General features: G+C 53.4%; 6 protein-coding genes across 7 annotated transcripts, besides 5 other annotated features; 1 reads left to right on the forward strand and 5 right to left on the reverse strand.

Moving 5' to 3' along the window:
• Window positions 1-1390: 1390 nt before the first annotated feature.
• Window positions 1391-1759, reverse strand: EKO05_0006824 (uncharacterized protein; the record flags this gene model as incomplete). Its single annotated transcript, XM_038940747.2, has 2 exons — window positions 1391-1415; window positions 1467-1759. 2 exons carry the CDS (start codon window positions 1757-1759, stop codon window positions 1391-1393), a joined length of 318 nt encoding a protein of 105 aa, XP_038797355.2.
• A 3975-nt stretch (window positions 1760-5734) lies between these two features.
• EKO05_0006825 (uncharacterized protein) lies at window positions 5735-6159 on the reverse strand (the record flags this gene model as incomplete). Its single annotated transcript, XM_038940712.2, has 2 exons — window positions 5735-5916; window positions 5976-6159. 2 exons carry the CDS (start codon window positions 6157-6159, stop codon window positions 5735-5737), a joined length of 366 nt encoding a protein of 121 aa, XP_038797356.2.
• An 812-nt stretch (window positions 6160-6971) lies between these two features.
• Window positions 6972-9634, reverse strand: EKO05_0006826 (N-acetylneuraminate 7-O(or 9-O)-acetyltransferase; the record flags this gene model as incomplete). The annotated part of the gene is made up of 2 exons (XM_059636896.1): window positions 6972-9466; window positions 9520-9634. 2 exons carry the CDS (start codon window positions 9632-9634, stop codon window positions 6972-6974), a joined length of 2610 nt encoding a protein of 869 aa, XP_059492879.1.
• A 682-nt stretch (window positions 9635-10316) lies between these two features.
• On the reverse strand, window positions 10317-11992 carry EKO05_0006827 (uncharacterized protein; the record flags this gene model as incomplete). Its single annotated transcript, XM_038940911.2, has 3 exons — window positions 10317-11271; window positions 11323-11722; window positions 11779-11992. The coding sequence occupies 3 exons, from the start codon at window positions 11990-11992 to the stop codon at window positions 10317-10319; spliced, it is 1569 nt and encodes a 522-aa protein (XP_038797357.2).
• A 1391-nt stretch (window positions 11993-13383) lies between these two features.
• EKO05_0006828 (Protein ssh4) lies at window positions 13384-15104 on the reverse strand (the record flags this gene model as incomplete). 2 transcript variants are annotated; one of them, XM_059636897.1, is made up of 4 exons in its annotated part: window positions 13384-13748; window positions 13806-14273; window positions 14327-14632; window positions 14687-15104. In XM_059636897.1, 4 exons carry the CDS (start codon window positions 15102-15104, stop codon window positions 13384-13386), a joined length of 1557 nt encoding a protein of 518 aa, XP_059492880.1. The 2 variants fall into 2 exon arrangements, with proteins under 2 accessions (XP_059492880.1, XP_038797358.1); XM_038940882.1 differs by having other exon boundaries at window positions 13384-14273.
• A 313-nt stretch (window positions 15105-15417) lies between these two features.
• Window positions 15418-15464: a tandem repeat.
• Window positions 15465-17400: 1936 nt separating this feature from the next.
• On the forward strand, window positions 17401-20336 carry EKO05_0006829 (uncharacterized protein; the record flags this gene model as incomplete). Its single annotated transcript, XM_038940721.1, has 3 exons — window positions 17401-17499; window positions 17570-20182; window positions 20235-20336. 3 exons carry the CDS (start codon window positions 17401-17403, stop codon window positions 20334-20336), a joined length of 2814 nt encoding a protein of 937 aa, XP_038797359.1.
• Window positions 20337-20712: 376 nt separating this feature from the next.
• Window positions 20713-20741: a tandem repeat.
• Window positions 20742-22183: 1442 nt separating this feature from the next.
• Window positions 22184-22209: a tandem repeat.
• Window positions 22210-22720: 511 nt separating this feature from the next.
• Window positions 22721-22870: a tandem repeat.
• Window positions 22871-22896: a tandem repeat.
• Window positions 22897-23234: the final 338 nt, after the last annotated feature.

A 23234-nucleotide genomic window follows, 5' to 3' on the forward strand; every position in this document is an offset into this window, starting at 1 on the left:
GCCCTGATTGGACCGCGGACGCTGAGCTATCTACCCCACCTTCTGGAAGGCCTGATGCCAAGCGGGCGACAAGACGTCGTTTGGAGTATCGAACACATGGATTTTCTGTCGGGTATGTCCAAGAAATCCCTTGGCGGCTAACTCGAAGATAAGTGATACCAGACGTAGGTGCAAGTCTGCCGCTTCCTGGAGCGACGTGATCCTTTCGGGAGATAAAAGTGGGTCACATTCGCGGGAGCTCTGCACGGGCGACATCCCCGCAGCAACAACATCGTTGCTCGTCTCTCCGCGCTTGACACACATACGTCACTATGTCTGCGCAAAGGCATCATCTCAAGTCCAAAACCGGTTGCGCCAACTGCAAACAAAGGAAGATCAAGGTACGTCCGCCGCCCTGCTTGTTGATGTCTAGCAGCGGCGTTTACGTTTGAGGTTGGTTCTTATAGACCTCAATGTACGCTGATGAACTCAAGTAGTGCGACGAAGCACGAGGCGGCTGCCAAAATTGTCGGGAACGCAGGTACTCGTGCAACCTTAGTGTCTCCAGGTCAACGTCAACGCCGTCGCTAAATGCAAATCACGTTCGTGTTCTGGCTCAAAAGCCTGACTTTCCTCTGAAGTTGTTATCAGAACCACACTTCACAAGTATCCTCCCCAAACAAGGGACACTGGGTCAATCCTCCGGGCTTGTGCGCCCTCATGCTGCCAGATTTTTAAATTGATTGATACGGCTCCTTCCAAACCTCTATCAACTGGACCGTATTTCAATCGGACATTGATATTCCATTGGCCGGTACAGTGCTCGCTGACATACATGTGTCTACTAGAGCAACAGTGCATTGAAGCATGGATACTTCTGGCGCACTATGCGATCTTACAGGCAGAAGTGCAAGGGTTGTGGTGGCTTGAGGGTTCCGCTGCCAACACAGTGACAACGGCAGCATTGTTAATTGGCACTAACAACTGGGAGTGGATTGCCTGGCCGGCCGCCAACGTCGGCATTGATCTGGAGAGCTTGCGACTATTGGCTCTCCCTCGTTTGAAGATCCGCTCGTAAGACCTGATGTCGATAGGGATGACACCTTCGTCATTGATTATGCGTCGAGCATAATGGAGCCTAAAGACTCCAGCCAGCCGTGTGCACTTTGATCTCGTTCCTTGATCAACGCCCATACGCCATTAGCAAGACGCTCCGCCTGAGTGTAACGATCAAGAGCATTTGTAACGACTGGTACTCTGTTCCGATTACAGCGCTGTCTTCCTAAAACTACGAGCATCATAAAGTCATTAAAGATTATCCTCGGAGCGCGTTTGGTCTTGCCACTCATCGAAGGAAGGATTCTGATATGTTGATTTGAAAGATGACTCTCATCGTCCACCGAGATCATCCTCAACCATACGTAGTATTACTCGCGCTGCGTCAAGTCAGCCTGCTGCCCACAAACGCGGTGCTCGTTTCAACGTACCTCACACTCTGCCCTTCAAACGGCATATTGACTCGACTCGAGGGGTCGTACTGCTGCCTTCTCGAATAGTAGTTCGGAAGCTTGCCCCACGTCCTTTCTCTGACCTCTCTCATGTACCGGTCTTGTTCCACAGAGCGATTCATGTAACCAGTGTCCTTCTCCTCGTCGCCGCCCCAGAAGCGCATCACTGCGAAGCCGCAGACGACAAGGGCGCCGGCGCCGAGGATAACGAGGAAGATGATAAGGGCCGGGGCCATTTGGAAGCCCATGTTGTCTCTTTTGCCGAGATACATGGCTGTGATGGTGTAAGCGCTATCACCGTCGATAACAGTATCGGGTAGATAGAGGTTGGATGTCGCAGCGGTAAAGTGGTGGCAGAAAAAGCGCAATGTCGCAAAACGCCCTTATCACTCTGGGCAGCTGACGCCTGTATAAATGCGGGGGGCCCGGAAGTCGTGGGCTGAGATTTTCAAAGCGTAGTAAGCCTCGGGCTTACGCGTATACAAAGCGGGCTTGCTGGCAGCCGTAGAGTCGATATCCGGCCGTACGGCGATAGGTCGAACAGGTAAAAGAGATCACAAAAACAACAATAACTCAAGCAACCCCAGCAACATGCTTTTTGCAAACATGCACACAAACTCCCGTTCATGAACAACCCTGCGTCTTCCCCAGGTCCTCCGGGACCCTGCAACTCACATACCAACGTCGGTTTCCGACTCGTGCAACGTACCATCACCACCCCCCTTCTCTAGCATCGCTCGACCACACCTTGGCTAGGTTGCGCGCAAACACGTGAAAAGGCAACGGCCCAAGATCGCCCTAAGTCGAAAAAACCGCGTTTTTTTCTCTAATGGTGGAGCATTCCTTAGTGCCAGTTACGCGTAACCGCACTTCGTTAAAGGACGTCGTCGTGTGTTGTTCGCTGCGGATGGTCCGGCGTGGCTGTGCTAGTATCGGAACGGATGCGCGGACATGCAGGGACGAGAGCATAATGTTTGGATTGGACTTCTGTTTGTTCTACGCTTTCGACCTTCGTCCGCCAGCCTACCTCTCCGACAGTGCAGTGTCACACATATTCTTCATGGTGATATACTAGTTTCTTGATGCTCAACATCTTTCCACCGAGGCTCGGCTACCCTGACAATGGCTCCTTGATGATTTCGAACTTCTATGCATATCAGATCGGGTCGTAACCCCTGCCCTGCCAAATACATGACGCGTTATCGCGCGTTGATGCCTGGCGATATGTACGCACCCACCCCAAATCTGGAACGCTAATTCATAAACACCGACTATGACGCGAGCCAGTAGATAACTGGCTGGTTTTCTGTGGTTGTCACGTTTTGCCCTGCATGCTGTCCTAACCTGTCACCTAACCTGTTACTTTTACTGTTCACCAACTACTGTGGGAGCCGGCGAAAGTATTACGGGTAGAGACATGTGCAGGGATCGGAGACGAGGTTGACTATGCTCAATACAGTCATGTTTACATGCAAATCTCAGTACCTCGTGTAACTATCCTAAGCTTCAATTACAGCCTGGCAGCGATCAGGCATACTCACAAGTTAACTAGTAAACGCAGTAATATCCGTCGGTACTACCATTTAGCTGACCTTGCCGAGATCAAGCATCCCAGGTCTCCATTTACAATACTTTCGCCGGCAACCACAGTATAGCTGGCTAGTCGGGACCTCTCGCTTGTCCATGACGTAATTTCGATCATAGCCGTGAGGATCCGGGGTGGGCGCGTACAAGGGGGGGTGCCTGAACGCAGCAGAAATACGAGCTGCATGCACTGAGCATCCAGTGATCTTTTACAAGAAGAAAACTCCGACTGTAGCAAATCGTATTTCTACTCCGTTCAGGCATCCCTCGTGTACATTTCGCCAGGCACCAATAAGCTTACCCTGACTGGCATGTAGCACAGGGATCGTCTGCATAGAACTGCCCCACGACGCCTTCGCTTCTGCGTGACCTCAATCACTAAAATCTTACTCCCAAATTCTGCCTACAGCTATCGAGATGATGCGCAAAGAAGACAACGTACACAAACATCACGCCTATACTATCCTTGATCCTGCAACAGTTAGCTGTTAATATCTTGCATAGTCATAGCAAGGTTATTGGACTTGACCCTTTTGTTACAGGGTTTATACCTGTAAAGGCGCCACAAGATGCGCTTTTAGACAAGTTCTATTCACCCTAGTACAAGGTCTTCCAACAAATTCAATAGGTTTCCAGCGATAAGTGCAGGAGCAACACTCGAGGTAGTAGAAGAAGCGCTGCTCTTAACAAAGGCTAGGCTTTACATGATAGCAACAATCTTCTAGGCGCTACTTTTGAAACGTCTAGGCTCTAGAATTGCTATTAGCAAAGGTAAGCTTGCAGAATGACTGCACTAAGGACATACGGGACACTGTAAGAGTGCTGAGTAGCTTGTCAGATACTTCTGGATGCAGTATATGTAACGCTGCTTAGTGTAAATTCTTGCAGTCTCTTTGGCCATGTAATCAGATTGCTCTTACTTGTGTATTGATTTTCACGCACTCAGGCGTAGGAGATGGCGAAGCCCGAAGCGCTGTCTGATCTTTCTTGTATGAATGCAGTACCAAGCAGCTCATGCTGCTCTTCTGAGATCAGCGTAGAAACTCTTTGATCTTGGCGAGGAGTAAGGGGACGAATTTAGTCGCTTCACCAGACAGTTTTGCCAGCAAGGCGACGACTTGGGGTAGGTAGTCAACCGGGCTTAATTTCATGTGAGTGGTCGACACAGATGCAAATGGAAGAACGTCCGCGATAGCACAAGCGATATCGAAAACTTTTTTCGGTCTGACAGATCAGCTTAAAGAGACTGTTACATGATTGATATGGACTTGCCATGCCCACTCCATGAACTTGCAGGCTCACAGTTGGCAGTTTGATTGCAAGAATGGTCAATTCGGTTGCAAAGGCTATTGGGTATCTGAACGTCAGACATTCAGTATGACTCTGTCGACAAGAAACTAAAATGTGGGAATAGTTCTCAAGGTTTTGTTCGCAGTCAAAACTAGGAAACACGCAAATTCGCCATCGCTTCATTGGATAGCTCAAGGGCGGCCGGCAGAGCCGTCCAAACATCACACTCAAGCTCGAGCAGCCAGTCTTTGCTGCAACCTTTACTCGAACCGTTCCACACTACGAAGAACACCTCATAAAGTGGCTGAAATACCGCGGCTAGCATTTGGAGGCCGGATGCATGTGTGCTACTAGGCGAAGGACTAGACGACGTGACTTGGAGTGTGATAGGTCGATTCCTCCGTACACCATAAGACCTGTTTGCAGTCAGTAAAGTCTCTGCTTATAAGGTTCACCCGAAGTACCTTTCTGAGATGAGTAGAACCCAGAATATGCAACTATGTGCCCTCTGATCGTACCAACTGACCGCATCTACCTTCAGCATGGAAAATAGTGTCGTAGCTTCACGAAGATAAGACCAGCCTTGTTGATAGTCGCCAAGCCCGGCATATGCCCCGTAGAGGAAGAATGGGACGAGCATCGACCTGGGATTCGGATCAGTAATGCGCCCAATGTTCTGGACCTGAAGCGCGTCTCTCAGAATCTGCCGCCCCAAGTCAGCCCGAACATGGACCTGCTGATCATGCGAGGTTTCCTCGAGAGCATTGCCAAAGTTCGCAATGTACGCGCAGAAAGCTAGGATGAACTGGTGTAACACAACCGAGGTCTCTGCCAGCTGTAGTTCCGTGTCTAGCGCAAGGAGTGTGAGTATAGGAACAATCAGGCGTATGTGATGCATATATGCACCTATGCAAGCTTGCACAAAGGATGTTTCTGGACTGTAGGGCGTCGTTTGGGGGGAGTGAGACGACTTGCTCAAAGCCGGCACAGGTAGTGCTGCTACAGCATGGCGTATTTGGCTGGTCCTCGTTGGCTGCAACTGTACGGGTGCAACTTCGGAGGCTTACTGAGTTGTCAGCGTCTGGAACCTATTTCACGTCAGAAGCGAACCTGTCCCTCCCCTTGAACCTACTTACATGCCCCATGGGATGCCACAGAAGACCTCGCCGATGGTTAGAGTCTGTACGTTGGGAGCAAAGAATAGTATGAAAATGAAGCCTGTCATCGCCACCAAAGCACCGACCATGGTCTTGCGATATCCATAGCGCTCGCTCACGAAGCCGTTGATGAGCAGCCCAATCACCTCTCCGGCACGAGCACCGTTGGATGTAATTACAGGTATTAGGAATAATCATGCAGTATCAGGGTCATACTTACAGGGCGCTCTGCCAGCTTGAGCGCACGGCCCGCTGCGTCCAGAGCAAGTTGATGATGAAGATAAGCAGCATGCTGGCGGCGGTGAAGATCTGTGCGGCGATGGCGAAGCGGATATTGCGTGGGTGCATCAAGGAGGACAAGTGGAGAGAGCAGGTTACTATGCGGGACATGCAGAAGCCTGGAGTGCGTTAGTATGGAGTTGTGTTGGATACAGTTGGTGATTGGGGAAGGGCATACCGAACATCACGGCATTGAAGAGGAATTTGTGGCCCCGCCGGCGGTTGAGCTGAAAGATGGTCATGTGGATTGCAGCACCGCAGACGTAGAGTGCGAGACAGATTGAGGTGACGGGAATATCAATAGATTTGTTGGGTGAGCCGCCCAGTGCCCAGAATCGGGGGCGATATGGTCCTGAAGTCATCAGCAGGTGGTCAAAATGCACTTACAAGAAATCGGGGACACTCACATTGTGTTTGGGAGTTTTAGTTTACCTTGAAGACTGATGTAGTCCTGATTGGGTGGCCTGAGACTGTGTTGAAGTTTTTTATGGAACGTGAATGGCACTTCATCGCAGCGCCATGCTGAACATAATTATTTCTTGCCATGTCGGGGACTCGGTTCCAAGTCTTCAGGGCGACCTTGATTTGAGAGGGAGTTGGGACCAGAAATGGATGATTGGAGGTCTGAAGACCCCGTGTGGAGAGGGCTGGACTCTGCGGGAGCTCACGAGCAACCTGAACACCGAAGAGCGAGCCGCGAGACTGCTAAGTCACCGCCAGCCTCGACGTAAGTGGCTGTCTAGTATTTGTTTTCGGGTTGTGCTCTCCAAAGTTGATTTTGTTATGTTGGCGCTGCATACCTTGTGAGCGGGATGGAGGTAGGAAGCCGTGGAAATGAACGATGGACAAGGCCGGGGACTCAGAGTCTATCATAGTATTCGTGGAGTAATCTACAGACCAGACAGCCAGCAATGCCGCTCGCCTGTTGGTGCTGGTGCGGAAAGTACAAGAACGCTCACGCTTGCATCTGGTTTTTCCTGTACTGCGAGAGAGGAAATCGTCCAGGACGAATTAGGCCTTGGAGTCTTGCTTGCGTTGCTCATCTAGGTGTTTCAAAAGGGCGAACGCTCGACTGCTTGAGTAGATACTTCATATCATGTAAGGAACAAAAGCCTTCTATCATCTCACGGGTATGACTGCCCTCGTTAGTATTTTAACAACTCCGCTTTGGTGTTCATCTTATCAGGTTTGCAAGCCAGATGGCCGCAGCAACGCCGCCTACTCTCCACATCATCTTCTTGTGCCCGTCGTGCTGGTCATGGCGACCTGTTTCTTTATCGCGTCCGACCTCGCCATCCGCACGGTGCCATCCTGGCAGTTCCATGACATCTCTATCCGCACTCTCCCCTTCCTGCGCTTGATGTGCAGCTGGAGCTCGACCATATAGAAGCCACGCCGTAGACACCTTCGTAGCCTCATGTACCTTCCACGACAGCCACACGAATATCGGGGTCAAGATGACCAGATCGCGCCACTTGTCACCCAGGAACGTGCCGCTGCCATACCGAAATCCAACCCGGAGAAGCCCTTTACTGTCGCCAGCAAGCCAAATGTGCTGCGAGAGGAGATACAATTCGAAAGATATGCGGCCAAGCCAGGCGAACGATGCACTATACCGCGCTTGCAGAAAGCTAGTTGCGTTGCGGAGAATCACGAAAGAGAGAGCAGGAAGCCAGGCAATGTATGGCATCCACCAGTCGTAATCGTCTTTCCTCTTGAGTCGCCGTGTCATGATCCAGAAAGTCGGGATGGTGATGATGGCGGCCGCAAGAAGCAGAATCCGGTGGAGAAAAAAGTAGTGCTTCACAACGAAGCCAGCAGGGCCTAACTGTTTTTTCGACGTATTAAGCACCAAATGGACTTTGATATGCAGCGCTGAAACAACGACTCCGAGAAAGACGATGTATCTGTTTATACAAAGGTGGTAACGCAGCTCGTCTACGTTCACATTTGCTCGGAAAGCGATATTGAAGAATGTAGCCAACATCTCAAGGATGCCTTGGACTTGACTGAACATCGTAACGAGCAGGGCCGCCAGCACAACCTTGAAGACCAGCAGTCCAAAGCACTCGTTCCAACTTCGGTTGATCCTGAGCGTCAGATATATGATGATGAACCAGAAGGTAACCAAGGGCGCAAAATGGTAAGACGTATACGGCCTGTCCAGCGCGAGCGCAAGGAGCACGGGAGGGGTATTGAGGCGCAGTACGACGCCTAGAACGCGCTGGTAAGAGAAGTCGTTCGTTCGCAGGAAGTATGTTGCATGACCATAACCAGAGAGAAAGAGGTAGAGTGCAACAAATACACGAAACACCTTGTAAAAGTCCATGATGTCGGACGCGCCAGTGTATGCGTACACGAGGACGTATATCTGCATCCACCCCTTGAACTCATCTGACTGATCTCGTGGTAGAAAAGGTGCCAATCGGACGGCGTTTTCGGACAAACGTGCCATGTTTTTTCTGACAGGTAACGAGACGTTCCGAATATTCATCAGGCAGACCAAGACAGCCGTACCTAGCATTACCCGGAAGTCGACGTTAGCGAACTCTTTCGGAATCTTGTCGAAAATGTGGGTTCTGTCGGCGATGAAGCAATACACTGCAGCAAGCAAGAAGACAGCAAGCGTCTCAGATAGGAAGCTCAAAGTCCCGAGCTCTTGGAATTTGCGGCAGTAACGACCAAAAGAGACCAGGACGAAAAGGGACGACAAGACGAACGTCATTGTAAGTTGAATCGAATTCACGGGCCTGTAGGCACTGCAGCAGGTCCTGGTGAACGGATAGCCATGTTTCTGCGCCGCCTTTGCGTTGCATCGATAGTTGAGCACAACGTCAGCCATCTGGGTTGCAATGCGATCAGTAACATGTAAACCGCTCTCGCCGACCATTTCGGGCCACTTTGCCGTCATGTCCCGGTAGATCCAAGGTACGTTCAGTCCACGATTAGACCACAGCTGCAAATGGTCGTTCATAGCCCAGATTTTATTTTGCGAGATAGTGACTTCGCGTGACGGACTCAATCGATTGACCAAAGGGTCGGGAACTGGTGCAAAGAAAATCTGGTCATCCACTCCGTCCTTTCCATGCGCTCGTATGTTTGCTGGGCTTGTGAGGCGGTCGTGGGTGGTAGACATGACTGCTGCGACGCGGTCGACTACGCGGTTGAAGGTCGGCAGGTACTCATCGCCCAGATGTCGAGCATGCCACAGTCCTCCGCCAATGAACAACAGCACCGACCTCCTCTTGCCGTCGCTTGGCAGCATCTTCTCGCCTGCGCCTCGCGGCTTGTTCCTCTCCATGTACGCCTTCAGCTCTCCACTAAATTCGGTGCTGTTTAGCAACGGGTCCCATAAGAAAGTCAACCTTGCTCCGTCCTTCTCGAGATGTAGATCCTCATGCTTGTCAAGCTCTTGTTGCCGATCGGAGACCCACAAGCTGTCCAGCTTCTTCGCCGCAGCCCAGAAGACCTGGCGCACCGTTGTGTCGCCCACAAACAGCATCTGGCCATCCTCACTGCAGTCGGCCAGGTCGGACTTCGTATAATCGTGCAAGAGGCAGCCAGGCACTTGCCAGTTCTGGAAGGGTTTGCGTTCGGGACTGCGGTCGGGCGAGTCAAGCCATTGGCCCTGGTGGAGGAGTGCAGAGCACTTGTATAAGTCGGCAGTATCTAAAAGTACGTGAGCTGTGAGGTAGAGCGGACAGTGTGAGTGTGTCATGTACCATGGACCAGTCGTCGATACACGTTTGCACAAACGACAGTGAGCAGAAGGAGCGGCGCAACCCTGCCAAGCACCTGGAGCAAGCTCGCAGGCCTCGCCAGCCTAAGTCGAAGCATTCTTATCGCTCATGTGACCTGTATGGCATCGAATCTCCCCGCAGTCGTCTTATAGAGGGCGGCGTGGTGTTGAAAGCGGTCGCGTGCTCTCCGCAGCGCAAACAGCGCAGAAGACATATTAGGCGAAAGAGGCAGGGCAGAGCTGCAGGGGTACGGTGGAGTAACCATGCTGACTGCGTCTCCACTCGTGTGTTGCTTGCCTTGTCTGTAGGCGTCACTTCCATATTGAAGAAGCTGCCGCTTCCCGAGCCAAGGTGACGCGTGCGTGGGACGTGCTGCTGTGGAGCGCCTCTCAGCGGACCTGACAGAGATAAGCGGGCCATGAGTGCACCGACGGAAAGAGGCCGTAGGACGCTAGATAGAGCTCGAGCTTCAGTGTGCGAAGAAGCGTGCATGGGCAAAGGTGCGCGGTACCTGAATCGTGTCATGCATTAAACTGGAATACGAACGTGCCGCCGGGCCGGTGCGGCACGTCAGAGCAAACGCCCTTGCATGCCCTAGCTCGTTCATGTTCCAAGGCGAAGGTTACTGGTAAAGCTGGGCAAGTGTTCGAAACGCCTGAGATGACATTGAATCTTCACGCTACTCTTTTCCGTTTGTACGTCTGGAACACGGCATACACAAAACCCTGCTCCCACATCCAACAACACACCTTTTCACCTCCTAGCACCCTCAGTCCATCCTACAACACGTACCTAAAATACCTATTCTCCTTATCCGTCAAGTCCATGAATGCCAGCTTGTCCCTCTCATCTTCATCCACAGGCAAGCCCTCTCTTTTCTTGTTCTCCATCCTGAGCAACACATACAGCGCCACAGCTGCCACAATGGTGATACAATAGCAAATGATGAGCCCCGACCACAGTTCCGGGTAATGCTGCGCCTTGGTCTGACTCTTGATGAGCTGCGGCCCAACGATGTTGCCCACACAGTACGCCACGAAAATGGCCGCTGCCATGGTGCTCTTCTTCGTTGCGCCCGCAACATTGCTCATGCCTATAACAATGGTCTGGCTAACAACGGCACCGAACGTGCCGATGATGGAATATCCTGCTACAGGCGTAGCAGCGTGGTGTGTCCATTTGCTTTTCCAGATCATGGCGCAGCCGGCGATGACAGGGAGGCAGTTGGCAATCAAGAGAACCAAGCGAATGTTGGGGATCTTGCTGGATAGATAGCCGGACAGAAGAATTGTGACAAGACAAAGCGCTCCAAGAGGGAATTGCCAGAGGATGGATTCGAGGGTCGACCAGCCAAATGTACTCACAATGAGAGGGCCAAAGCCGGACACGGCGCCGTTGACAGTATAGGCAGATGCCATGAGGATGAAAACGAGCCAGAGCTTGAGGTCCAGGACTGCTTCACGGAATTGCGACATTTTGATCTTCTGGCACCGTACGCCGGTCTGACCTTTACGGAGACGCTCGACAGCCACCATACGTTCTGCTGGCGTGAGGAACCATGCCGAGGCGGGTGAGTTGGGGATGAAGAAGCACCAGATGCCGAACAGGAAGGTAAGGCAACCGGCAAGGAGGTAGATATACTGCCATCTGCGGAGGGCGCCGCCGGTGATTTGAGCAAACCCGTAGTTGAGCGCACCGCCGATGATGGTGAACAGACCGGTCGAAGCGAACCACCTGCATGATGATCAGCGAAAGACGCTTGCTATGTTGTGGAGCGCAACATACCACGACTGTCTCAAAGCCTGTTCCTCCTGGGTGTAGTAGCCACTGACAATACACATGAAGCCCGTTGGAATGATGCTCTCGACAAAACCGAGAAAGAATCTCTGAGCATACAAGCCTTCATGAGTGGTTACGGCAGCTGTGAGCATACAGATAACCGCCCAGACAACCACTACACCACCAAGGATTCTCCCAATATTGAACCTTTGCAGCGCAAAAGTCATGGGATACAGGCCAGCCAGCATGCCGAAATAGAACATGGATGTTGCCCAGCTAAGTCGTTGGGTGCTAGTGGTAGGCGGCGTAGTGTGTGTGTTTACCACAGTCAGATTGAGGTCTTTCGTCATACCAAATAAGACTGCAGAACCGAGGATGGCCTTGTCGTAGTAGACCAAACCGTAACCTGGACATGTACATAAATTTTGACTTCATGCACGCATGCTGGGGCCCTTAACATACCAACGATCATAGCTGGGATCAAAAACCAGTCAATTTTCCGAAGCACCTTGGCCTCGACCGCAGGGTCCATCTCTCGTGCGTGCTCGCCCGCCAATCCAATAGCAACATCTTTGTCCAGAAAGACAGAGCTGGTGTGCGAGGCTAGAACGTGATCATCATGAGGTGGCGAGCCAGATTCATGCACGCTCTTCTCGTGATCGTGGACGAAAGACATGACTGTTGTACCTGAGTGGATTGAATAACAATCGATGAGCAGTGACCGTTGCTCAGCAGAGTCTCGTGATATCAAGTCTTATGGAGTGTCTCTTCGCACGCAAAAAGCCCTGTGCTAGTCAGTAGCAGCCTCCAAACCGGGGCGCAAAGCATGAAGTCCTTTCGCAGGCGTTAACCTGATCAAGTTCCGACCGTATTTCTCAGAACACTGCCCTCGCTCTGCACTTCCGTCTGGGGCTGATGGAAGCGTAGAAGCGATGGACAGCGAACACCGGCCTCATGCGATCGCTTATGAAATACCTTGATCAGGCTGTTGTCTGCTGTGTGACTGCATCTTGGCTACCTTGCCGTACTTTAGGGATCTTGACAGGACGGTGATTGAGGAAGACAGACGATGGGAGGGTGATGAAAGATTTTCGATGAGTCTTCCGCTCAAGACGGCGAGCGAGATGTCATTCTTCGCTAGCGTTCGTTGCCAGACGCCTCGAGGCACGAGGCCGCCGAGCGTACTGGGCATCCCCGGTTACTGGTGGGTTTGAACGGGCAATGCATACACAGTTCCGTCGTTGAGATTCTTGATTGGACGCCTTGAGTGCATGCTCGAAGTTAAGATGGCCGGATTGCTGCGCTAGAGACCAGGATTGGTTAGCATGGATGATGTAATCTCTCCAGCCTTGAGAAAACTTCGTTGCGAGCTGCGTGGCTTGAGTGCTATCACCACTCGTTGATAATACAATACCGTCAGCCTGTGCGAACCTGCTGTCATCATGATGAAAGACGGATCGGATGTTCGCGGGGATGATGGCTTTGGTAGACCGGTCTCTTGCCTCGCTCGATCTGCTGCTGTATCTGCAGACCTTGAGCTGGATGCACTCTTGCTTCTTCATGAAGTAACTGCTGTACGAGACAAGAACAACACCGCGACGATCTTTGAGTGCGGAGCCGCCTGATCCATGTGTCGGACTTCGCAATTTATCCGTCGAGACATATTTGCTGACCACTGTGGTCTTCACATTCATATAAACACGCCGAGTTTTGTGTGAACATAGGAATGTGTGTATTGATAAAAAATTCAGACAGGTTGTCGCTCTGTGAAAATCCCTTCGCTCCATGTTGCCTCGAACTCCGTAAGGAAACACCGGCCGTGAAGATACCAACCCTCCGTCCCAGTCGGCCAAGTCCGAATACCATCTGTGCAACAGCGTGGCAATGCTCGCTCGCTTCAAACGCCAACAGCCCGAGCCAAAGTCGTAGCTTCAAAAGTGCGAACCCCATATGTACATTGCGTTGTCTCTCATACCCAGTTGAGAGGCGATATGCTAAGAGATGGGGTATAGTTAGATCCATGAAAACAGGAAACAATATGGTTGGGAAATACAATGATGATGATGCTCATCGTGGCCCTCCGCGGGGCGTTCGAGACGTCTGCGTGGAGCTTCGCACCCTGATTGTGGGCGGTCGAATATGTGGTGCAGCAGCGACAGCGGCGTCGTAGCTGGGTAGAGGCCGCGCTGACCCTGGCTCCTCCTGCTGGTTTTGCAAGAGCGGTGCTTGCTCGCGTTCTTCCCAGTAGTCGCGCATGCGGCGGCCAGCCTCGAGGTTGGGCGACCCAAGAGGACTGGTGTATTCTGGTGGGAATTCCCCGGGTTGTAGGAATCCGAGTCCACGAGCGGTCTCATGAGCTACATCGTGCACATTGCTGGCCTCTGCACTTGTTCCTTCGCCAATGTCTTCGTTCGAGTCCACCAAGCTGAATGCTGCCAGGGAGATGTCAGTGGGGCTGCGTTGAGGACCAGGGCTTGTGGGTTGATTACGTCCAAGACGCACTTGCTGGCTACTAGATCGTGCATGTCCATAACCCGCGGAAATGTAGTTGCCAGCCATGCCTTCCCTGATGCCGTCACGACCAGAATCCAGGAGAATCGATCCCTGTTCGCTGCCGTATGGTGGTGGCGGTGCCAAGCTGCCAGTCTGTGGGGCAAGGCCCCATTTCTTTACGTTGGCCTCGATGAAGACAAAGCCCATCTGTCCGAAGTTGACGTGTACCTGGCAAGGTCCTTGAGCGCCGACTGTAGGGAAGAAGTTCTGCGTCTTAAGACCGTGTGCAACATCATCGAGCTTCTTGCCGTTGCGAGTAAAGAAGACGGTCCCGGTGCGAGGCCTGTAGCCAACTCCGATAACATCGCCCTGGACGTAGGCTGGCCCGTAAGCGGAGGGTGTGAAAGGCTGGTTGTAGCGTCGGTTGCCGTTGGATCCGTACGAGATGGAGGACTTGTGGTAGCCTGGACGTTGGTCAGTATGTGAGATGACCAACACGAGCAGTTGCCAGACATACCTGGTAATCTGAACAGCGGATACGGCTTGGTTGTGACGCCAATCGCAATGCTTGTGTTCTCTGGCTTCTCGTAGATCTTAGCCTCCCAGTAGTAAACTTCGTTCTGCTTCGGTATCGGTAGGTTGCTTTGGACGCTGCACTCCGAGTCGAAGAACTCAATCTCAGTTCGGCCTTCAACGAAGCAATTGGCAATCTCCAGCTCTGGTTCAAACTCCCACGCAGAGACGCCTTTCTCTTGGATGGCGAGGAACTGCGAGAGGGATATGTCGGTTTGCACAGACTCGGGCGGGTTGACCTGTACGAAAGCTGGAAGGGGTTAGAAAGGGGCTCTTGTCACGCGTCCAACCAAGGCACGCTTACCTTTTGCGCGCAGGTACTCTGCCGCCTGCAGATCGTCCATGTCCTCCAGCGCCTCGGCCTCCTCCTTGGCGAACTGCTGCTCATCGTCGTACTCGCCCGGCCGTGCGATGCGGTCGAGGAAGATGCGACCCTGTTGCGTGTAGCGGAAGTAGTAGACAATGGCAAAGACAAGGAAACAGAAGCCTGCAGCGCCGAGGACCGAGAAGACGCCAATCATGATGCCTTTCGCAGTCGACCCCAGGCCGCTGTTGTCATGGTAGCGCGCATTCCGTAAGGCGTCTCTGGAGGACGAGTGAAGGGCACGTGCGGCGTCGGCGAGCACGGTGGGCGTTGCAGAGGGCGCGTGGTCGACGGGAAGGTACGACTTGGATAGTGTCGTCGGCGGCAGGACGACCTGCAGCGGTTCCTGCGGCAACATGGTGGCGTGCGGGGGGTCTGCAGCCGGTGCTGTTCAACAGCTGAGGAGGGCGACGGGGCAAAAGGCACTGCCAGCAGGCGCAGCGGCGCTCGTGGTGCGACGGGTGCGACGGGTGCGGTGAAGGAGCGCGCTCGGCGTGGATGCGTCGACCCAGCAGCGGGGATCTATGCTTGGGTTGGTGTGACGCAACGGAGGTCCGCGGGAGTCGCCGGCGACGAGATCAGATGGGACGGGATGGCGATGTGGGCGGCGATGGACTGGCTGCACTCGCAGGCGAAGGCGGAGGGAGCGCGACGGCGGGGCAGGAGGGGACGGGGGAGCTGGTGGTGCTGTGTGTTGCGTGTCGTGGTCGTGGTCGTGAATGGCCACTACGTGAGAGTGGAGGTGCCTGACAGCTCTGCTTGCTTGGCTTGCCACCTCCAACTTCTGTCCCGGCACTACGCCTGAAAGATCCGCAACACTGCCGAAAATCCCGAATCTCGAGCCGCCGTCGATCAGCAAACTGAAGCGGTGCACTGTACAGGACAGTGGGCGAGAGTGCACGGGAGTCAAGGAACGGCCTCAGCGTGCGAGCCGTCGGCCAACAGGTGTACCTACGTATCCGGGCCACACGAGGCTTGGGCCGGAAGCGGCGGTTTCGCATGCAACTATAACGTTACGATCCAGGCCTACCCAGCCATGAGCTACTGCGACTGCAACGCGTCTTGAAAGATAACGCAGACACGACTTGGTACCTATGGTACGCCTTGCTTTGGATCGCGCAACGCACCTTGCAGCGTGAAATTGCACTTGTGCCACGTGCTGTCCTCTGTCCTCCAACTGCAGACGCGCACACGCGTGGGAGCGGCTCGGCCTCGTGCTTTGAAGGCATCCAGTTGTCCAGTTGTCTTACAGTTGCCATGAAATCTGAAACACCGTTTCGCAGAGCCGCCGAAGGGGCGCTTCCTATGAATAGTCGGTCTGTCAGACTGCCGTTACAGAGCTAAATAGTGGGTATTGCAGACATGCCCGTGCACAGCTGCGCGGATAGATACCTGGACATGCTTGCGCGTGCTGTTACGACTGGCGGTACCTCAGAGCAGGCGCACGTCACTGGCACACTTCCGGGGTCGTTATCGAAGACCATCGAGCAACAGCTCCTTGGCCAGGTATGGACAGCAACAGTATATAAGCTGTCCTGCACAGTGCTAAACACAAACGACGTACAGTCTTGCACTGTTTATGTCGGTCGCCAGCATGAGTGCCTGGTAGATCAGTCAGACGGCCATAGCAACTACCTTTTTCTTCTGCGACGAGTGCCAGAACAGCTGTTGAATGGAAATGGTCCACCCCAAGTCAAACATTCGATCGAAGGAGGAGTGTCAGAACAGCTGTTGAATGGAAACGGTCCCCCCCAAGTCAAACATTAGATCGAAGGAGGAGTGTCAGAACAGCTGTTGAATGGAAATGGTCCCCCCCCCCCAAGTCAAACATTCGACCAAAGTCGGAGGGACAATGCAGACGCAGTGCAACGTACAAGGAGCCAGTCCGCTACACGTCAGATGTGTCATGGCTGCTCGGTGAGCCCTACACTGCGCAACATGGCAGTGCGTGCATCTCGAGAGACGCCCGAGGCTTGCTGTGCTTGTCAAAGTCCAGGCAGTGAGTGCTTCGTAGAAACAATGAGTAGCAGCACATGGTCGCAGTTCACTCGACCAATCCGATCAGGGAGGTGGGCCTGATTAGCGCACTTCACAATTCTACGCCTATCTGCAGTGCATACAGCTCGAGGAAGCCACACGTCTTCGCCTCAGATATCGTCCGTCTGCGCTCTGTTCTCACTTGCTTGCACCTTTGTCGCACCGCAGCCTCGATTTCTACCGTTGCGCCTCCGCGCCGCACAACAGCCCCAGGGCCGTGTCTCCTTCGTACCCCTCCAAAGCTGCACCTACTCTACCGTCCCCCGCGTCACTCTACGCAAACTCGCAACCACAACGCACGCCGAATTTCCTAGACAACTCGACCATCGTATGACTTCAAAATGATTGTAGCCTTGTAAAACGCATCGACACTAGGAGCTGGTACGTCTGCTGTTCGATCGTCCACTCACTCTTTGTGCTGCTTCCCTCGTGCGCATGGCAAGGCTAACCACGGTTGCACCAACAGAACCAGCTTGAGGCGCCACTACCATCACCCACATCTTCATCTCCCCTCGCCCAAGAGTTGTCCCCTTCCTCCTCTCAGGAGGCGTGCCATAGTTGCGCAGCCCAACAAACCTCGACCCTTCCCCGCACCACACAGTAATCTGCTTTTCGCCATGTCGTGGCAACCCGAGGAACAGACGTTGAGGCAGCTGGCGCAGTGCCTCAAGGACTCGCTTGGAAGCAATGAGAATGCACGGAAGAACGCCGAAATCGTAGGTCAACCCCAGTTCTCCTTCTGTATCGAGTTGTTGAGCGGTTGCGCTGACATTTGGGGCGACACAGATGCTCAAGACAGCCAGGGCTTCGCCTGATTTCGACAAATACCTAGCATACCTCTTCTCGAGTAGCCACCCTCCTTCAGGTGTCGATATGGACGGCAGCATATATTTCCAGGCGCGCGCTGCAGCAGCCATCATGCTGAAGAACGACGTGAAGGGGTCCTTGAAGACCATGGACGAAGCCACAAAAAGTTATATCAAGAACATCATCATGGTTGGCCTGCAAGACTCGAACAAACAGATGCGTCTGTACGCCGGCAACGTCATCACCGAGGTCGTGCGCCAGGGAGGCATTATGGGCTGGCCTCAGATCCTCTCAGATCTCGTCAACATCGTCAGCAACACGAGCGGCAACGTCTCCGTCCAGGCGCAAGAAGGTGGCATGAGCGCGTTGTTAAAGATATGCGAAGACCACAGGAAAGCTCTGGATAAAGAATACCAGGGCCAGCGACCGTTGAGCTTCGTATTCCCGAAGCTCTTGGAGCTTACTACGAGCCCAATTCCTCGAGTACGCGCTGATGCGATAGCCGCGATCAACATCTTCATCCCCGACAAACTGCAAGTCGTGTTGTCCAACATTGACACGCTAATGCAACAGCTGTTCTCCATTGCAAGTGATTCAAGCGAGGATGTTAGAAAACAAGTCTGTCGAGCGTTTGTGCATGTCGCAGACATTGCGCCAGAAAAAATGGTGCCGCACATGGAAGGCCTGGTTGACTACATGGTATCACAACAGCGCAGTAAGGACGACGAGGAGCTGGCTTTAGATGCCGCTGAGTTCTGGCTTTGCGTTGCGGAAGACGAAAGGATGCGCGATCATTTGGGCCCCTACCTGGCGAAGATCGTACCCGTGCTTCTGGAGAGTATGGTCTACAGTGAAGATGATGTCTTGCGACTCGAGGGTGAAGAGGAGGACTACGACGTCGACGATCGAGAGCAGGACATTCGCCCGAACTTTGCTTCAAGTAAATCAGGCCGGATGACAACCAACGCCAACGGTGAGACCGTTCTCACCAACGGCGCAACTGCTGCCTTCACGGATGATGATCTCAGTGACGGCGAGATAGAAGACTTTGACGATGACGATTCATTTGGCGACCCAGAAGACGCATGGAACCTACGGAAGTGCTCGGCCGCGGCACTGGACGTACTGGCAGGAGTCTTCCATGAGGCTGTCTTCGAGGCGACGCTTCCCTATCTCACAAGCAACCTCAACCACGCCGAATGGCCCAACAGGGAGTCAGCTGTCCTTGCTCTCGGTGCCATCGCCGACGGCTGCATGCATGTCGTGCAGCCCCACCTTCCCATGCTCACTCCTTATCTCATCACGCTTTTGCAAGACCCGAAGCCTGTCGTTCGAAAGATCACATGCTGGACCCTCGGACGGTACTCTGGATGGGCAGCACGCTTGGATCAGGCTGGAAAGCAACAGTACTTCGAGCCCATCATGGATGGTATTCTGAAGAAGATGCTCGACAGTAACAAGGGCGTGCAAGAAGCTGCAGCATCAGCTTTCGCACACCTCGAGGAGAAGGCGAACACCCAGCTCGCTGACTACTGTCCAGTCATTGTTCGTCAGTTCATCCAATGCTTTGCGATGTACAAGGACAAGAACATGTACATCCTGTATGATTGTGTACAAACACTTGCAGAGCACGTTGGACCGGCGCTGGCGCAGGACGACCTTGTCGTCGTGCTCATGCCGGCACTCTTGCAGCGCTGGAGCAAGGTCTCCGATCACTCCAGGGAGGTAATACCTTTGCTCGAATGCCTGTCTTACGTTGCGACTGCGCTTGATCGCAAATTTTCTCAGTACGCAAGCGGCATTTTCGCTCGATGCGTCAGCATCATTCATCGAAATCTCCAGGAAAGCCAAATGGCGACAGAAAACCCGAATCTCGAAGTGCCTGACAAGGACTTCCTCATTACCGCGGTCGATCTCCTGAGCGCCATGATCCAGGCTTTGCCTGCACAGGATAGTGCTCAATTGGTCGCTGGAACCCCCAATTTCTTCCAGCTACTGGCCATTTGCATGAGCGACTCCAACAACGATGTACGACAATCAGCATACGCTTTGCTTGGTGATTGTGCCATTTGTGTTTTCGAGCAACTGCAACCTTGCCTACCTGCTATCCTGGAGATTCTTATTGTTCAGCTCGAGGCCTCCCCGGCTCATATTGGCCACGACGAGTCTGGATACTCGGTCATCAACAACGCTTGCTGGTCAGTAGGGGAGATTGCTATGCAGCAAAAGGAAGGGATGCAACCGTATGCGGACAGATTGCTTCAAAAGATCGGCACAATACTTTTCGACCGCAAGGTGCCGGAGTCGCTGAACGAGAATGCTGCTATCGCCCTTGGCCGGCTCGGTATAGGTTCTGCCCAGTACCTCTCTGTACATCTTGCTCAAATCGCGCCCGCCTTCCTCCGCGCAATTAGCAAGGTGACATGGAACGACGAGAAGGGCCATGCCCTCACTGGCTTCATGCAGATTGTTCTGGCAAACCCTGGCGCCATGGAACAGTCCCTTCTCGAGTTCTTCAGTTTGATGGCGTCTGCCGACCGAAACTTCGTCACCGGACCATCTGGTCAGCAATGTCGCGAGACGTTCAAGCAGGTTAGTAGACTTGATTACACTAGTATTGACACCACACTGACACCACCTACAGATCATCCAGCAGTACAAGAGCATGATTCCGGACTTTGACAGCTTCCTCGGTGGCCTGCCCGGCGATCAACAAGCCACTTTCCGCGAGCTGTACGCTGTTTAGAAGCCACTATTCAAGGCTGGACAATATGGCGGGTCTATCCCCGTTCCTTGACTTAGCAGAGGTAGCTTTCTATCCCTTCATACGTGGGCCAACGTTGGATTGATGATGAAAAGTTAGAGGAAGAGGAGGATATCAAAAGCGGGACAAAATGGGGGGGGGGGGGGGGCATGTACTGCGTGCAGAAGGAAACGAGCAATGAGCATTTACGAACGACAAGGGAGGTTCCGGCATCTATAGACATTTTCCAGCGACTTTCTGCTACCTAGGCGGGCCTCTCAACCACTTGGAATGGGGCCATGTTTTCATGCTCGTGGAGGTGGCTTACGTGCAGCAGCGCATCATTCACCGGCGTTCATTCAGCCTGCTGGTTGCAGCACACCACCGTCACCATCACCATCACCACCATCCGTAGTCTACAGTCCATAGTCCATAGTATAGCAGTAGATAGAAGTGAATTTTGCACGCTTCCGCATCGCGAGCGGAGATGATCACACACGATTGGCCAGTCTCTGCATCCCCGCTGTGAGTTTAGAAATGCACGCACAGCTAGCCCACACTTCCTCCCAGTCACTCGAGTATTTGCACAAGTCAACACATGGCGACGCGGGACGCCGAACACCTACAGACGCCATCTGTCCGTCGTCCTGGCTCGACCGATCCGATCTGATGGGGGGAGGGGGGCACCCAAACGGGACCGAACGGCAACGGCGTGCGCTCGGCGCGGTTTGCGCGGGTCCCGAGACGGCGGTTGAACCGGCGGCAGGCAAGCGCCGATACGTTAGCACGTCCCTGGAGAGTCTGTGCACGCCGGCGGCACCGCACCGCACTATACCTACCTACCCCTGTTTTGTTTGTTTGTTGTACGGGGACAGCCGAGCCGGGTCCGAGGGTTCGTACGTGGCGAAAGAGCCGGAGACGTTGTACTAACTAGTAGGCAAGGAGGCATTGTTTTGATGGATGCATGCACGCACGCACGCGGCTCCTTTGTTCGCCTCTGGAGCGTTTGGACATGGATTCGACGGTGCTGGGCGTCTCTGTGGTATTTTTTTTTCTTTTTCTTTTCTAGTGCGCGGGTTCTCTATTGGTCGCTGGCTTTCGCTCCCCCCCGACTGAGCGTTGGGGTTGTTTTTGTCCAATGGTGATCAGCGCGGTGGAATGTGGGATCAGCAAACTGTGGCGCTGATCTCTTGCGGTGCGAGGGCGAGTCGTGCGACGGTTGCGAGTTTCCTGCAGATTGGTGCTTTTCGTGCGGGCATGGGAGGGGTCTGCAGCTTGATTTTCGCAATTTGGGGAGGGTTGGTGGGGATGTTTTTTTCTCCTGGTGTTCGTCTGGTTTGGCTGTCCTGCAAATCTCGGTGAGGCGCTGGGGGGGCAATGTTATGCTAGGATAAGCCGAGGCTGTTACAGCAAAAGTGGTCGAAGTGGCAAAGCCGGCTCTTTGCTTGACTAGGACGACTGGAAAAATGGAGGCAGTTGGATGGCGGTGTGATGATTTTCGAATTGGAGTTTGCTCGTCTCGTGGCTTAGTGTGTTTCCAGTCCGCTCGCATGACCTCTTCATGCATCATCTACATAGTACTCTGCGAGATTCAAGAAGCCTCGGTGAAATCTCACCGGAGGCCCTTTGTATGCGCGAGTCGGTGGTTGTCCTGCGGCTCATGCGGCCCATGACTGGTTGCAAGGGATCATCCATGCTCGGCAGCACGCGAGCCATGCAGGTAATGATTGTGCGCATGTACCGGTACAGTAGGCAAGAGGGCTGCTCGACACTGCATGCGGATGCAGGTATGCGTCTTCCCTTTTGCTGACTGAGCAAGCTCCAGTGCAACCATCCCGATATGGATCGTGAGGATGGAAGCAAGGAAGGGAGGAAGATCCATGCTCCAGTCCACGCGAGGAACATGGAACAAGCGGCTATAAATATACAGCCGCTATGGCGTTCACCGTGACAGACGACCACTCACGGTCAGTCGGCTCGCTCTACATCTGGGGTTCTGTCCAGGTAGGCCGGCCAAGGATGCGCGTGCAGTGGTGCGGGATGGCCGAAGTTGACTATTAGCGCGCCTCGAATTTTTCATGTTGATGGCAGTGCGCGCAGTGGAGAATCGGAGCAGCTATCAAGTAGTCGCAGGTAAAGCATTACTATATTCGACTCGACACCCGGGGGTTATGTTTCACGGTAGGAAGGGACGGAGACGGGAGGAAATACACTGACTGCACGCGCGCAAAGGCGAAAGACGCGCGGTGTGGTCAATGGATGAATCGTGGGAGGACATGTTTTGTGTAGCCTGGCACTGTTCTGAAAGGTGCAGTTGGCCGCGCCGTCGATAGAGCAGGGTTGCACTTATTTAGAACTGGGCGCTGGTGGATTGGGCAATATCTGGAGATGGATTGATTGATTGATGGACTGATGGACTGAGTGGCTGAGTGACTGAGTGATTGATGGACTGATGGACTGAGTGACTGAGTGACTGAGTGATTGATGGACTGATGGACTGAGTGACTGAGTGACTGAGTGACTGAGCGACTGATGGATGGATGGATGGATGGATGGATGGCTGCTGCTGACCGTGTTGGGCGGCTTACGCGCAGCTGTGTATGCATTGGTTGCGCTGTGGCTCAGCCATGTCATACCTGCCACGACGAGCTGTCAGCAGGATCCAAGGGCAGACTTGACTTGCGCTGATGCAGTCAACGAGCTTCAAAGAGTTGATTCCTAAGAATAGGTTGCGCCATCACCTGACTCGTCACTAGCCTACATATTCTGTCGCCTGCACCTACCCGCGCGCACCTGCCATGACATGGCAGAGCATGGTCATCGTACCTCGGTCTTTCTGTGGCATCGTTGAATATTGGCTGTCAACACCCTGTTTCCAAGTGCGGCACGTCGCGCCTCGTG

This window comes from Ascochyta rabiei, chromosome 11 (assembly GCF_004011695.2).
Source record: "Ascochyta rabiei chromosome 11, complete sequence".
NCBI classification, from domain to species: Eukaryota; Fungi; Ascomycota; class Dothideomycetes; order Pleosporales; family Didymellaceae; genus Ascochyta; species Ascochyta rabiei.